At 35.8% G+C, this 16085-nt stretch overlaps 1 protein-coding gene and 1 pseudogene across 1 annotated transcript; both read right to left on the reverse strand.

Moving 5' to 3' along the window:
- Window positions 1-5147: 5147 nt before the first annotated feature.
- LOC143617927 (transcription factor MYB59-like) lies at window positions 5148-8085 on the reverse strand. The gene is made up of 3 exons (XM_077090323.1): window positions 7761-8085; window positions 7213-7342; window positions 5148-5830 (listed from the first exon to the last, which is right to left on the reverse strand). The coding sequence occupies exons 1-3, from the start codon at window positions 7888-7890 to the stop codon at window positions 5305-5307; spliced, it is 786 nt and encodes a 261-aa protein (XP_076946438.1). The 5' UTR covers window positions 7891-8085; the 3' UTR covers window positions 5148-5304.
- A 5560-nt stretch (window positions 8086-13645) lies between these two features.
- Window positions 13646-15296, reverse strand: LOC143617939 (F-box/FBD/LRR-repeat protein At1g13570-like; annotated as a pseudogene).
- Between the last annotated feature and the right edge of the window lie 789 nt (window positions 15297-16085).

The raw sequence follows: 16085 nt of genomic DNA on the forward strand, positions 1-16085 counted from the left end.
CTCGGTTACTTCTTCCGTTAATGGTTACCCTTCCTTAACTGTGCACGGCTAGCTGTATAACAATTATGCGTATTGATAACTATCACTTTTCATATCGCGTTTCTAGTTAATTTATTACCCACAACGAACGGGGGTCCGGGGGCAGCACCCCTGGCAGCGGGGTCTAGGGGCGGCAACCCCTAGCAGGGTCCAAGGGGCAGAGCCCCTGGCTGGGGTCGAGCTGATTCGTTACATTAACCGTCTTAACACATTTTCCATTAGGATTTTAAATTATTTTCTAATTCTCCATCTTGTTCTCTATAACGAATTAAGCCTAATTCGTTATCAGACTACAGTCTAATTCGTTATCATTCATGGTCTGATTAGCTGATTCGTTAGCCTGGTTTGTCAATCTGATTCGTTGTCTGATCATGACCTGATTCGCTATTCCAATTCGTTACCTGAACACCATCTAATTCGTTATTGGAACTTGGCGAATTGGTGAGTAACGAATCACCTGATTCGTTACCTGGTTCGCTCCTAGTTCGTTAGCCTAATTTTGATGTAACGAACTGGGCGAGCTGATTCGCTACCTGGGCATAACGAATTGCACCATTTTAACGAATCATCCATGTTCTTATCCAGACTTTGACTTAGGGTCAAAGTCAAAATTGCCAAGAACACAAAATAGTCAACATTCATCAGATCTGCAATTAAACCCTCGTTTCTTAACCAAATATCACGATTTAGGTATCAGTGGATTCGGAATTACAGCGCCTACAAACCCTAACCATCAAATCGGCCAAACATCAATGTTTAAGGGGTGCGATTAGGCATATAGGTTACGGGTTCTTTTAGGTTATCAATTAACCTATCAAACTGTAATGGATTTCAGTGAGGTTTGCTTTGTTAGGCTCGTTTTTATCATATATATACAGATCTAAGACTACCTAAATGAATCCAGATCTAAAGGAACGATTTTTAGTTATAAACGTACCTTAAACGAGTCGGTTTACGAACACGGGTAAGCCTTGATGTTGTTTTGGTTCTTCACGACGATCTAGCACCAACAAACTCCGGTTTTCACCTTCGGATTTCGGCTCGGGTTTTAGGATGGTGTGTGTTTATCAAGGTGTAGGCTATGGTGTAGATTTTGGATAAAAATGGAAAGGATTAGGGTTTAAGAGGTATTTATAATCCCTTAAGCCCATGGACCTAAGGCCCATATTTCCCTTTTGGTCCATAATTAATTCCATCTAAAAGCCTACTTATCCTATCATATTTTATTATTATCTGAACGGAAAAATCGGGATGTTACAACTTTGTTCGTGAATTGGTTACTTCCGGGTGGCTCGACACTAAATTCATCTCCACCGATTAACAAGTTGCGGATATTTTCACAAAAAGTCTCCCACAACCCTTGTTAGACAAGTTTCGTTCAATGCTTCGCCTCGGGTCATCTCCATCCTTGCATTGACGGGGGGTATCAATCAATTACAAATTCTCAGCCTAAAATACCTCTAGTCAATATTACCCATTCAAATGTAATTATTATGTAACTTATATTGTTGTAAATGTGGAAGATTTGTCTCCACATATTTCTCTCTTTTTTGTATATTTATGCACCTCTCATTTTCATTGTAAATCACAATTGAAGAAATTGATTTAGATTGATTATAAGAAGCAATGGAAGGAAATGTAGTATGACCAAAAAAAAGGACAACATCAAAAAATAAAATCAGACAACTTGAACAACTTCAAATTATGAGATCAAGCATTTCAAACTATGAGTTTAGTCTCTCAACGTGGAATGTGTCAACTAGGGGTGAGCAAAAACTGAACTACAATTGAAAACCAAACTGTTAACCGAAATTAACCATAGCTGACAAAACTGATCGTTTATGGTTAAGTGAATACGGTTAACAAACCATCCGATTATGGTTACGATTATTTTGTCTTTGTAACCGTAACCGAACCTTGTATATATGTTTCTTTCCTAATTTTGTACATCTATTTCCATCTTTTATACCTCCATTTCTAGATTTGAATATATAATTTCACTAGTTTGAGGCCCGTGTACTACACAGTTAGTTCTTAATAATATAATATTTAATAAATAATCAGTATACAAGAAACAATAAACCTGTTAAACATTATTAGCACAGGCGTTGTACAATAGTTTTTAAAACAATTTTAAAGTAAAAGATAATTATAAATATCAAATGTTTGAAAAAAAATATGAAGTAAATATTAAATTAACAAATTTTGAAGCATAAATTTTAAGAATGATAACTATTAGTTTATTAATATAAATTTGTTACAAAAGGTGAGTTTTAATGTAAAAGTGACAAGTGACAAAATTTATAGGCTTTTATTAGAGTATAGATGTTGTAGTTGTTTATAACTGAGCTTGGAACAATATAACCAATCTTATAATTAAAACATTTAATCTTCGAGACATTATAATTGACCTTGGAACACCATAACCGAATTGAACTACTTTATACACCCATGTCTAAATTTTCTATGAAATAAAAATTACAGTCATCATCATCATCATCATCGTACTTAGTATATCCCACCAATATCAAAGCTATGATAGGATCTGAGGAGGGTAAGATGTAGACAACCTTACTACCCTTTAGAATCAGAGAGGTTGTTTCCGGTGAAACACCCAGCTCGATAGTAGTTTTGCATCAAGCCTTGGACATAAGGCACATAACACTCAACCATCGGGACACTGTCGATTGGTGCATGTACATTTGTCTTTATGCTATCAACGCGACCACATGATGCCTGATTAAACTTCCGCCACTTTTAACGTTATTTTCACGAGATTAGTTAAATAACGTTAAAATTAGTGCAATTTCAGTTTTGTCCATCCAAGGGTTCACACATATATACATTATATGCGCGCACTATATGACATTCAATATTTAATATACGATAAATATTTAATACACTAAATGATATTAGATATTTAATAACCCATAACTAACATATAAAATAGATTCTAATTATTTAGATAAGAAAATTTTATATTCCATGGCAAACAAGATGAGAACAAATGAATAAATTCAAACAGATTGTTTGATACCTTAAAACTATCACCACAACAATGTTTGCATTGGTTTTCACTTACTTTTCGTCATCGTATCCTACCTTCAACAAAATTACAAGCAGTCATCTCGAAATCAATGTTTTTATGAAGACAATGAGTGGGTGAAAAAAAAGGACAACATCAAAAAATAAAATCAGACAACTTGAACAATTTCAAGTACTGAATGCGCAATTTGTTTGGGTGAATATGAAGACAATGAGTGGGTGAAAACCATACCTAAATGCTCTCATGTGTTTCATGTACATTGCATCGATACATGGTTTCAATCACATTCAAGTTGCCCTCTTTGTAGATCAGATATTGTAGATCTTGAAGTTTCAATCTCTACATGTGAGAGTCTTGAAGAAAATCATATTCGAGATGATGTTATTGAAGAAAGATCGGTTTTTTATCAAGCTGTTCGTTCTCATATACTGCAAAATTCAAACTTTTCTAGGCTATAGAGATTATTTTTGTATCCTGGTTAATATATGTCTACATTTCACAAAAAAAGAAATTCTATCAATATTCAATAATCACAATTTTTGCTAACATTTGTGTTCTACCTACAAACTGTAGTAATTGTGTATATATGTCAAAGTAGTACACAAGTACTGTGAGGTTGATTAATTTTCGTCAAGCCGATTGATTAAGAAATTGAAGAAGCATCTTGTTCGTTGAACGGTCACCCTTGTTTATATACATCGAACCGATGAGTTTGTAGGGTTGTGTTGATACAAACTTTGTACATAATCTGCACACCAAACTTGATATTTTTTATTAATACAATTAAATCATGCCAAACAAAGACTCCATGACCCGTTATTTATACCAATACTTTAATCGAACTCTAATTCCTAAGAACTAGGAATAAGCAAACTATAAGATAAATATAATATTTATCTTGTCCCTTAGATGTAAGCCAAAAGAAAAATAGAGTAAATAAACTACTAACAAAATAAACCAAATTAAACAAACACAATTGTAAGAACTAAACGTGACTTACGATATCAAAAGACGATAACTTGAAGAAATGCTAATGCCTAATGATTACTTGAAGTTATCATATAGAGGCCACGAGGCCCATGTAACGACTGAGTCAGAAAAGACATTTTTACAATAAGCCATACTCGGTCCATGAGACTTTTTTAAACGAAGAGGATGAAAAAAGAGAAATGTAACTGCAATAAAGAATTATCACCGAGATGTGGTCCAATGATGTGGTGAATAATGATGAAAAGATAAATGAAGACCTAGTTCCTAATGAAGACCAAGATAAAAGCGAAGATCTTGAAGATCCCTTTGAAACTAATGAAGAAATTGATTTAAATAAATTTAGCGAAGAAGATAATGGAGAAATGGTCATTGAAGATGCTTATGAAGGTATTTTCTCCTTGATGACGAAAATGAATGTCAAGAAGAATGATAGTTATGGTTTTGGATGGCTAAAACAAATGGCTTGAGGGGGATTATTGGGTTTTAAAACTTAATCCACCACTTTTCGTTATAATCCATTAGTTTGGGCTTTAAAGTTTAGTAGCTTTTGGGTCAAAAACATTATTAATGCATTATATGGGTCAAACAATGTTATGGGCTGGTTGTAAACCATGGCCCAAGTGTTTTTTTTAGTTAATAGTCCGAGTATGGGAAGTGACTCACGTGAGGAAGTAAAAAACGGTGAGTTGTTATAGTTACAAGAACAACTGGATTGTGTTTTACGGTTTGTATTGAATCTTTGAATACAAATCTTGTTTTGTCGATTGTTTTTTGTTAAATTTGTTAGATATATGTCGATCAATTTAATATGAAATAGTCTTCTACTTTCTTGAGAAATCCATTGTATAACATCTTTTGAACCCAGAACCCATTTGACCATTGTATAGTGAACTTCCATTTGATTTATGTAAAGAAGTCCCAATGGCATAGTACGAAGCTAGTAATCCATACTTCTATTAACATATATTATATATCTTCATGATAGAATACAAAAAATAATTAAATATGTCTAAATTAATAATTACTAGTATCCTTCTCTCACATGGGAAAACATACATACATACATACATACATACATAGCGTGATAGAGAATACATAATTCACATCATTTTTGATTCGTTTCTTGTATTACTTCAGTAATATGGCATGATACGTAATCTATTAATTTATCGTGTCTATAGACACCAAATATGTAACATAAATAACTAAGTTAGCTGGTTAACCTTGTGCTAAACTGCGTGTTTGTTATCTGCAAAATTCATATTACTTCCTATGATCTCCTCTTGGCCATCAATCATCCACAACGTGTTGAGAGAGTAATCCCATATAGAAAAAGATGCTATTTCACTGTATGTACCAAAAGCACTTCTTTTACCATGATGATCATCATCTAGTAAAGCTATATCCTTCCATATCTCATCCATTGACTCATACCCGTCTTGTCCTTCGATCGCGTTGTTCACACTAGTAGCGGTACTCTTGGTATTATAGTGATTGCTTTTGCAATTTTTCATCATCACCATTTCTAACCCTCCAGTGTCATAAAAGCTTCTTTCTTTGGTTTCACTCATCGGCATAGAATCAACAGTAGGATTGCTAGTAACTGAAGAGTAGGCTGAGGAATCCGACAAATTAGATGAAGATGAAGATAAAGCCCTTTTCTTTTCTTGTGCCTTTTTCCTCATATGGGTCCTCCAATAATTTTTAATCTCGTTATCAGTTCGCCCAGGAAGTTTCTGAGCAATTTTAGACCATCTGCACATTAATATAATAATCATGTACACAAAATGGAAGCCAACAAATCACACCGACAGGGTGTAAATCGTGGCGAGTAGGCTGGTTAAGTTATCCACAACATGTATTTATTAATTATTCGTGTAAAGCCATCAACCTTAACCCGAATACACTTAAAAATATGTAATCGAACACTATACCCGGGTCATCTAATGCATTTAACTAAACACGCCAAATGGATTAAAGGGTTGGGGATATGTAGTAATTAAGTTGTAAGTGTGTTAATCGAATTGATGGGTAGTAAAAAATGGGTCACATGGATCATTTGTGGGTGAAAATATTTAATTAAACATGCATGTTGATCAATAAACGATCATGTTTAATTAAACGTTATAATAACCAAAACATGATCCATTTGATAAATATGTTAGATATGACAATTCAAACACAGGATATTTTCATGTTGTATAGTTTTGGAGATTGGCAACACATTACACATATTTAATTAAACATGCATGTTGATCAATAAACGATCATGTTTAATTAAACGTTATAATAACCAAAACATGATCCATTTGATAAATATGTTAGATATGACAATTCAAACACGGGATATTTTCATGTTGTATAGTTTTGGAGATTTGCAACACATTACACATGATTCATTAAGACATTAAGTCTATTTTTTAAACAAGTGATAAGATAAAGCTATTTGTTAACTACAAGGTGATGAGTGTGTGGGGACTTAACCCACTTGAATACTGACTAACCAATATTGGAAACCAGGTTATTATATTTAATCAGTAATATAGTATTATTTAGAGGGAGTGATTTTTTTTTATAAATTTATTTGAAGTAAACGTCTTTTTTCTTAATGTCGACCCGAATGATAGCTTAAACACCTTTAAACAACTTGGGTTGGAAAGATTTAAAAGGTCTTGGGTTCAAGTCTCATAAAAAATAAGATTTAAAAGAAATTCTTCATTAAAAACAACCCGAAATGATAGCTTAAAATTTCTTAAAATAAAATAACTAATAACGTTTAATAAATATCTCTATCATAAAAAATTAATAGTAAAGTTAAACTTCTGTTTTAACTCTTTTATGACTAAGGCCCGAAACTAAAAGTTTGATTGATGCCTCAAATTAGCACTTTATGCCCCTAGAATAATTTGAACTAACACTTCATAAGTTCATAAAGTTAATTAAAAAGCAATAAAAGAGAATATGGAATAAATACTAACTTTGCATACTGTTGTTTTTAATCAATATCATACACTAACATCATCATGATCAACTATTTCAAACTTTAATCATAGATTTCTCAAATTCTCCTAACAAATAAAGTATATATATAAATAGAGCATATAATAAAAATAATAAAGTGAGAAAGAAAGTCAAACCTATTTCCCCATTTAGTGTGAAGCTCAAGGATTCGACATTCTTCTTGAGGAGTCATCTTGCCTCTTTTCAAACCAGGGTGTAGGTAGTTTACCCATCTTAACCTGCAACTCTTTTCGCTTCTTTTTAAACCTAAACAATTGAAATTTCAAGACAAAAAAAAAAAGTAATCCCCAAAGATATTTACTTGGGTTAGGTTAAGTTGGACAAAAGAGATTAAAAGGTTAGATTTGGTTTATAAAAACATATTTAGACCAAGTGTAGTGGATTAACATCGAGGCGCCACCACCCATGTCAACGTCGCATCAAGAGCAGTATTTCACTTCCTCATCGTGCCACCCCTCGTCGCCCCTTCTTCGCGGTGTTTAACACCCCATGTTGAAGTCACCTGGTGCTCTGGCGCCTCCTCACTTTTTTCACTACACTCAGTCTTATAATAACTCCTCACTTTTTTCACTACACTCGGTCTTATAATAAAATCTTAAGCCTAACATAACCAATTATTACTACCTACATTTTTTTCATTTTGTATCTCCCGCCACCTTCAAACCTGAAACCTTAGCTATAAAATCCCATCTTCGATCACCACAAATGTTGACGACAGAAACCAACTGAACATCTTCTTGCTCGGTCCACGGACCTTTCCTCATATTCACCATGTCAACATCTTCTTGCCCCATGTTTCTGTCTTCTTTTTGTGTGTCTAGCTAGAATTAATCTTGTGTTGCAAGTGAATTGAATTGAGTCAGATGGAAACTAAGGTTGTTATTTATACCATTGTCCTTATCATCCAATTATAGTGAGTGGAGGGTTAAGCCTTGAGATAGGGTTTTGAGTATGACTCAAGACTCAATCCAGACCGCACACCTGTTGGTGGTGTGGTCTTCTGATAAGGGAACCCTACATGGTCACTACTTTTGTGACGTCACCCCATTTATAATGCTTATTTATTTATGGTCTATGGATAGCCGGGTGGGTGGTGCATGTTTGATTTAATCGATCCCTCGTTTTTTAGCAAATGGTATGATAAGTGGATGTAATTTTCATCATGCTCCTACGAATCACTACTAGTCTATGTGCACAGTTCAGTTTGGTCGCGGAGCAGGATCTATATATATATATTAACAACTCACAATTTATTAATTAGCAAGTGATTTATAAATATAAATTCATGCAATTATTTCTAGCACGGGATCGATAAACACTTTATTATTGTAAGAGAAAACTTACTCAAAAACTTGTTACAATAAACTCTATGAATTGATCACCCATTCAAAGCCTCCACTCAAGCCTCATGTCTATAGATCTAACCCAAACTTGGTGACAAAGACATTACCGTAGTAATCCTATTACAATTAGGAAACTAAATCAGTTTGTCAACTTAAGTCATTCAATATTCACACTTGTAAATACGGTCCTGAATTAACAACAATTTCTAACTATAATTTTAGGAGTTTTCTAGTGTGGCAATGCAAGTTCGTTTGGGTGTCAGCCAAACTTCACAGTTTTTTTTTTACAATACTTAAGTTGTTGCTTACTAGTTTTTGATCACCAAACTCTATGAAGTTTGATTTGCTAAGAAAGCAAACTTGTTCAATCACAGAGATACTGAACTGTATGCCTCGACGTACAAAACTTATGAAAATCACTAGAAGTACTTGGCTAATTTTTAAACCACCATACTAATTCGAAACTTTATAAGCTAAAGACTAGAAGTCCTTTAAATGAACCAACCGAAGATGCCAGGATAATGTTGAACACTTAATTTGTTGGTTTTCCTTAATTTCTATAGCATGTTATCGGGCCAGTCACGTATTGTTCATAAATACAAGTTTTTGTTATGGATATATAGTACACTTACAAAGAAAAAATTATATTTGATTTCATTAATATAAAAAATTCACGCCAATTGGCAACTTGGTCACTGCTGAGAAGGATTATCCTTCCACGTAGATTAAAAGATCAGAATGCTTGAATTTTGAAGATTTGGAAAAGTAATATTTGTGAAATAAAAATAGAGAAAAAGTTTATAGAAAATTCTTATGTATCAACACCATAAAATGATTTGTGATGATAATGATGGGTATATAATTAAATAGTTTGTATGTAAACACGCATCTTATAAAATGATAAATTGAGAAGTACAAGTTAACTACTATTTTTTTTTCTTTTCACTAATAACTTTAATAATAAGAAAAAGGATCCAGTTATAACAGAGAGGCATGTAAGCGGACAACAAGCTGCGCCGCCACCCTCTTTTGAATAGCAAACCCGATCCTACTGAAAACATAGTTATTGTTCTTCGGTGTCGCTGAGTTACTATGCACGACCCGCTGAACTCTTTTTAAAAACGAAGCAGCATCGGGGGCGAGAGACCCAAATGTATCAATAGCAAAAGCGATGAAGGCATGTTGATTTTCAGCACACGCCTTATCGTGCTTAGTAATTTTTCATGCTTCTGCCTTTAGCACCGCTTGCCTAGCAACAAACCCGGTGTCCCTAAGCCCGACGAGAGGGGACACTCCAGTAAGGTCCACACAAACATGCTTCCCCCCACCCATCCAAACAAAAGAATGTCCGCTGGTCGGAGAGTGGACCTTCCTTCAAGCGGATCCGACAAGAAATTCACAGGAGCCTCTTTTTTTTGCCGAGATTCCCGCCCGTTTTAACACATCACAAAGGACATCCCTGACCAAATCATGTCTATATTTAAACCCCGGGAGTTCTTTGCAGTGAATCGCATGTTCCCCAAATATCTAAACAAACTTTACGGCAGACCGGACATGGCTCATCAACTGGGAACATTGAGATCATTAAACGATACTTAAGAATGGCTCGGTACTCCACTGCTGACATGTGCTGGCCTAACCCTTCGATGGGGGTGACAGTCAAAAAGTCTTCAGCATGAGGAGCCTGAAGACATTCTAATACCGCTCTCTGCCGAGAGGATAGGCCAAACTTTTCTCCCAAAATTTTGTACGGTTTTACTATAAAGGGCACTCGCCAAAGCATTTTGGGCTTTGGGGGGGTGTCCTTATTAGCGAAAATCCGCCAAGATCAAGATCAGGAATAGAGTTGTGCAAACAATCCATCGCACACCCAAAATCGGAATCTAACCCATCAACACTACAATCACGCAAAATGTGGTCCTATAACTTCCAAGATTGTGTTCTCGAGGCTACGAAAGTATAGGTGGAAACATCCTCAGCCGAATATAACCCTAAACCACCAAAATTGATAGAGAGAGAGGCCAGTCTCCATTGAAAATTATCAAAAAATGGACCCCCACATACCACAATATCCTCAATCGCCGCTCGAAGCCCTTTGTCAAAAACAGAGACAGCTTCCTTAACAAACATAGGCTGACATGTTCGGAGTCCAAACAACAACTTAGCCACCCCCATACATGAACGAAGCAAGATAAGCTCACATAGAGGGTCACGCAGGCGAGAAAGACATCTCATTAGTTCCACTGATTTTGAAGCTCTAGTAATGGCCAAACTACTGATAAACTCAGCGTCCCGGCTAACCGCTCTTCCAAGGAGTTTTACCCCTAACTCCGGTCTCCCAATCCTAATAGGAAATAAACCTACTTTTGCATTTACCCCATTGCACGACGGCCAAAATACTTCGGTCTTTTTAATATTAAGCTCAAGCCCCAAACTTGGCCCCTCGGATCTAATAATATCTAAGGCTTTAGCCACTTCAATGGCGTCTCCTATAATCGTGCCATCATCTAAGTACCACGCGTGGAAAAGTAACTTACAACCATCCCGTACCCGATGAATGAGTGGGTGTAAGGCTAATGCAAAGAGAAGGGGTCCTAAAGGATCGCCTTGTTGAACCCCGGTAGTTGACTGGATATAATCATTCCCCGCATATAGCCTAGCCGGTTGCCCGTAAAGAAAATTAACCCATGGGGAAATAGATGGGCATCTGGCACGAACCTCCTGCAGGAGTGTGGTCCTTTCCTCCAAGTTGAAGGCATTAGAAAAATCTACAGTAAGCAAAGCCAACGACCCATCATAGTGGAACATGTTAAGAAATCTATTCGCGCTATGAAGCACCGCTTCCGCTCCACTCGGGATCCCCACCCCGAATTGTAAGTCACCAAGGTACTTTGCCATCTCTTTTCCAACACTCCTCATAGCAACCTTGGATACAAGCCTTCTCCATATCGCACCAACGGCAATAGGCCTAATCCCATTGTCGGGCTTAAGCAGTGGTGTTAGGGAGGCAGAAGCCACAAACTCCTCCAAAGAAACAGAGCATCTCCCCCCTAACCACAAGTTAACTACCTTAGTGATAGCTTTAAGCAACCCCACGGCAATCACGGATCCTTTCCCACATAGGGCATCCAAAATATGTTGGGCCCTAAGCCCGTCTCTCCCACAAGAAGTCCCTTTAGGAAAGGATTTAATACACCCTAAAACACTTTCAACGTCGAAAACCAAAGGGGCATCCGAGAGTAAGGCCCCAGGCATAGCGGGCGGGGGCAAGATGGGATGCTTATCAAGCAGTGCTTTCATAGTAGCTTCACCAAGAGGAGCAACACCCGAAGAACACAAAACTTTAACCGCGGTCGTGTAGTCCCCGTCAGCAACCTTTCGAATACACTGTTTAGCATTGAGGCCCTCCCTCGAATGATCACCTCCAAAGGAGGCCTCACCGGCACTTGAGCCCATATCCATCGGTTGGTTAAGGAGCGATTGGATAAGATCAACGCATCCGCTTCCATCACCCCAAGTTGCCAGGGCCTGCCGAATAGAATGACATTGTAAGGAAAATGGACAATTGTACCATTATAGTCGGTCCATGACCAGACCATGAACGGATCACTGGTTAAAGAGACAAAGACCACGACAAGATCTATAGTCGAGATGATTGAATCACCTAAGCAAGTGTTTGAGATACTATCCAATGTCAATCTATGTTAAGTATTATTGGTCTAGCATGAACCTTATGCCACACATAAGGTATAGGCTTGGTGTACGGGTGTGCTAGTTTTAGATATGTGTGGATATTTTCTTTATTGATAACGTCTTCAAATTTCAAGAGTTCCCGTATATAGTGGAACTCTCTAGGGAACTCTTCGAACTCTTTCCAAATTATTGAAACTCATTCAAAGTATTCTTCCACTTTTGTTACATCTTATGCTGCAATTTTATTCCTATTTTTGTGGTCGATTGCGCAATTATACTCTCCTTCGAACACTTCCATGTAATTTCTCCACAATTGAATGTGAACATGTATGTCATCTGTGATCGAAATCATCCTCATTAGTATGGAATCTAGAGCTACCAACTTACCATAAAACCTTAGAGTGAGCTCCTATTCCATACCATAATGCTTTTAACTACAACTCAAGGGTTCACCATGGTTGTGTTGTTAACTTGTTATCTGCTCATCATGCTTAATGCATACAAAAGTCTGCTTGTGTATGCTACAATGCTACATGGTATACATAATATTGATTATTTGATCATATATTAGAAGTATATGGAACTCTTTCCATTTCCTTTTCCTTTATGTATTTACAGACTTTAAGACTTGCCTAAGTGGGTCTGATACGTACATTACGATACAATTGTTATGACTAAATTGAAATGACTTACATATTAGAACGTACTCAGCGTAGCTGACTTTTAATATGCATATCATGTTGATTGCAAGTAAATTATGTCACTTAGCTAGCTTGGAGCGCAAAGGTATGCTATCCAATCTAGCTAAACACTGCATGCATTTAAAAGTTTATGTTAAGGCTATGTTATGTTTAAAAACCAAGTGTAAACGGAGTCAATTTAAAATTTTTTAATATGTCTCGCCAAAAAAAATTCGACTCGATTTGAAAAATTAGCACGTTAAATGATTACTTTATGACCCCCTAATGATTATTTGATTTGGCGGGAAAGGTAGGCTATCCCTCGAATTGACTCCGACCCCTTAATAATTGCATATATAATTGCATCAACTTAATTCTCACAATTAGCACGTTAATTAGATTTGTACGTTAACTTTTTCCCTAAACTCTCAATATATAATTGCAAGATAAATTTAAATTAAATTAGATAAAACGAGGGTATATCATGAAAGTAATTAACTCAAAATGAGAGATCGTTTGGAAAAATGGAGCATGAAGTTTTTTTCTATTAATAAACGACAAAATGTATTTAATTTATATTTGAATACTTTTGTTGAATTGACAAGCACAAAGATGAATTACGTAAGCAAGGAGCACTAACTTCAATTAAGATAAGGAGATAAATGCCTACTAGAATATGCTCTAAAATCAAATGTAGTGTGGCCCTCTCATGTCTCTATTTTAGACACGAAATAGTTTGTTCATAGAAACTTAGACCCAAACATAACAAAAATCTCTTGAAATAGTTTGTTCATAGAAACTTAGACCCAAACATAACAAAAATCTCTTAACCGATAATTCTTAACTTACAACAATTTCTACTGGTGATGCGCGTGGAGCGTTTAAGAGAACTTTTAACATATCCAACTTTTGAGTCTCTCCAAGCATATAATCTTTTGCCAATGTCACCTTCTTTAGATTGGGTGACCTTGTCAAGATAAATTTCACAAACTCCAACTCAGGCTCATAGTTATTCAAATTATCAAACTCCAATTCATTCAAACGCTCTAACCAAATATCTGAATATTCTTCCATGTTATCGGGCACTATGTCATCATGATGTACATGGTTTCCAATTATCTACAGCAAGATTCTTGTGTCAATAAACTGCCATATTTAATATAAATAAAAGATAAGACTTTAATACTATTTGCCTGCACCTTAAGTTTCTCCAAGTTCGGCGAGCATTTAATCAAAACAGCAAGAAAAGGCAATCCATAACCATCAACAAAACATAAATCATCAATACAAAAGTTTTTGAGGCGGACTAGTGAGGTTGGAAACTCTTGTGGAAGCGAGGCTTCAACTATCGGCTTTAACCAATTATCTACAGCAAGATTCTTGTGTCAATAAACTGCCATAGTTAATATAAATAAAAGATAAGACTTTAATACTATTTGCCTGCACCTTAAGTTTCTCCAAGTTCGGCGAGCATTTAATCAAAACAGCAAGAAAAGGCAATCCATAACCATCAACAAAACATAAATCATCAATACAAAAGTTTTTGAGGCGGACTAGTGAGGTTGGAAACTCTTGTGGAAGCGAGGCTTCAACTATCGGCTTTAACCACAAACCAAAACAACGATTAACAACCAAAATTTTATTTTATTTTTCTTTAAATTATATATAATGTGGATAAGCATTACCGGAATGATATAACCCCAAGTGGTGAGATCTTCAATCACTGGTAAACATTTGAATAGCTCCATAATGCTGGGATATATACGATCTTGAAAACCTTCTTCAGATATTAGCTGCAGAAACTTAGAATATTCTGTTAAGTTTTAAAAGCCCATGAGAATGAATATACAAATATGAACTTACCAGACACAAGGTCTTAAGTGATGGACAATTAGATAATAGATGTAGAAGAGCTTCTTTAGAGATCATTACATATGTCAGTGACAAGTTTGTAAGGCTACCAAATCCATTGAATATTGGTTTATGGTTGATATCACAATTTTCATGACATAAGTCCGTTAAATGATGCAACGAGAAGAAAGATAAGGGCAAACCATAGACACTGCCCGCATAAAAGTCAAGTGTTAATTTCTTGACGGTGTGGTTCCTCAACAAATGGAGTATTTGATCAATTTCAAAACATGTATGAGGTGCATCCATTGTAAGGGCGAACTCATGTATTGGAACCTGACGTAGTAACAAAACTTGATGTATATCATAAAAAAGTTTACACCTCAAGTCCATGTTTCTCCTTGCAAATGTTTCATAGAAATCAAACACTTGCTTCTTTTCAGATTAAAAAAACTCAAGTTTAGGAATTGTGGTCCACTTGTACCTCCAGTCCCGTGAGAGGATACTTGTCCTTGCTGCTTCTTTTACTGGTAAAAGACATAGGATGAATTCTATTATTGCTTGAGGAAGTGCGGAGATTATATCCAATCCTTGAGCTTTAGATAAACGTTTAGCTTTCATCTCAGGCTGTTTTTGTTGGAATATACTACTGCAAACTGTGAAAATGGATCTTTGATGAACTTCGTTTACTGTTTACAAATATAAAATTTACCAAATACAACATAATAAGTCCTAATTACATCTACACATGATTAAGCATTTAAACTTGCTTCTTTTTGCCTTTTTTATTTTATTTTATATCCTAGACCGGCTTGAAGGCGAGGTATTATGAACTCCTCGCCTTTGTCATCTACATATTCTACTATGCAATCACCTTTAGTAATGTAATGACTAATGCAAGTTGTTTAACCATTCAAGATGCTACTTGAAATACTTTATTTGCTGCTTTTGTATTTGGACATGCAGGGCCAAAGTGCATGTTTTGAGTCTTGTTTTAGTTGGAGATCCAAAAAACATGTTTATTACATATCAGTGGGCAGTGGTGAAGAATAATGGTGACCCGGGGTGCCACCCATTTATGAAAATTTCTTAGTGTATTGCGTCTGGCCCCCGCGTTATCGTCCAAGCTTCGCCACTAATTACATTTACATTAACTTTCCCAAAAAGGTACATGTTATTGGAGCAAGTTGAGTTCTAAATCCCTTAAACATATACATATTAGGACTAGCAAAGCAAACAGCAAGGATTGGGTCAGAATGGGTCAAATACAAAAAGGATTGATTTGGTTTGGGTCAAAAATGGGTACGGGTCAAAACGTGTTGGATTAAAAAATATTTTTTTAAAATTGTACATCCACAATTTAAGCAGGCAAAAGACCTTTACCGAGCACTTTTATGAATTTTGAAATTGAAAATAACAGTT

Source organism: Bidens hawaiensis, unplaced genomic scaffold (genome assembly GCF_021521415.1).
Source record: "Bidens hawaiensis isolate Kalapana, Puna unplaced genomic scaffold, B.hawaiensis_p1.1 tig00002338_1, whole genome shotgun sequence".
Lineage (NCBI taxonomy): Eukaryota > Viridiplantae > Streptophyta > Magnoliopsida > Asterales > Asteraceae > Bidens > Bidens hawaiensis.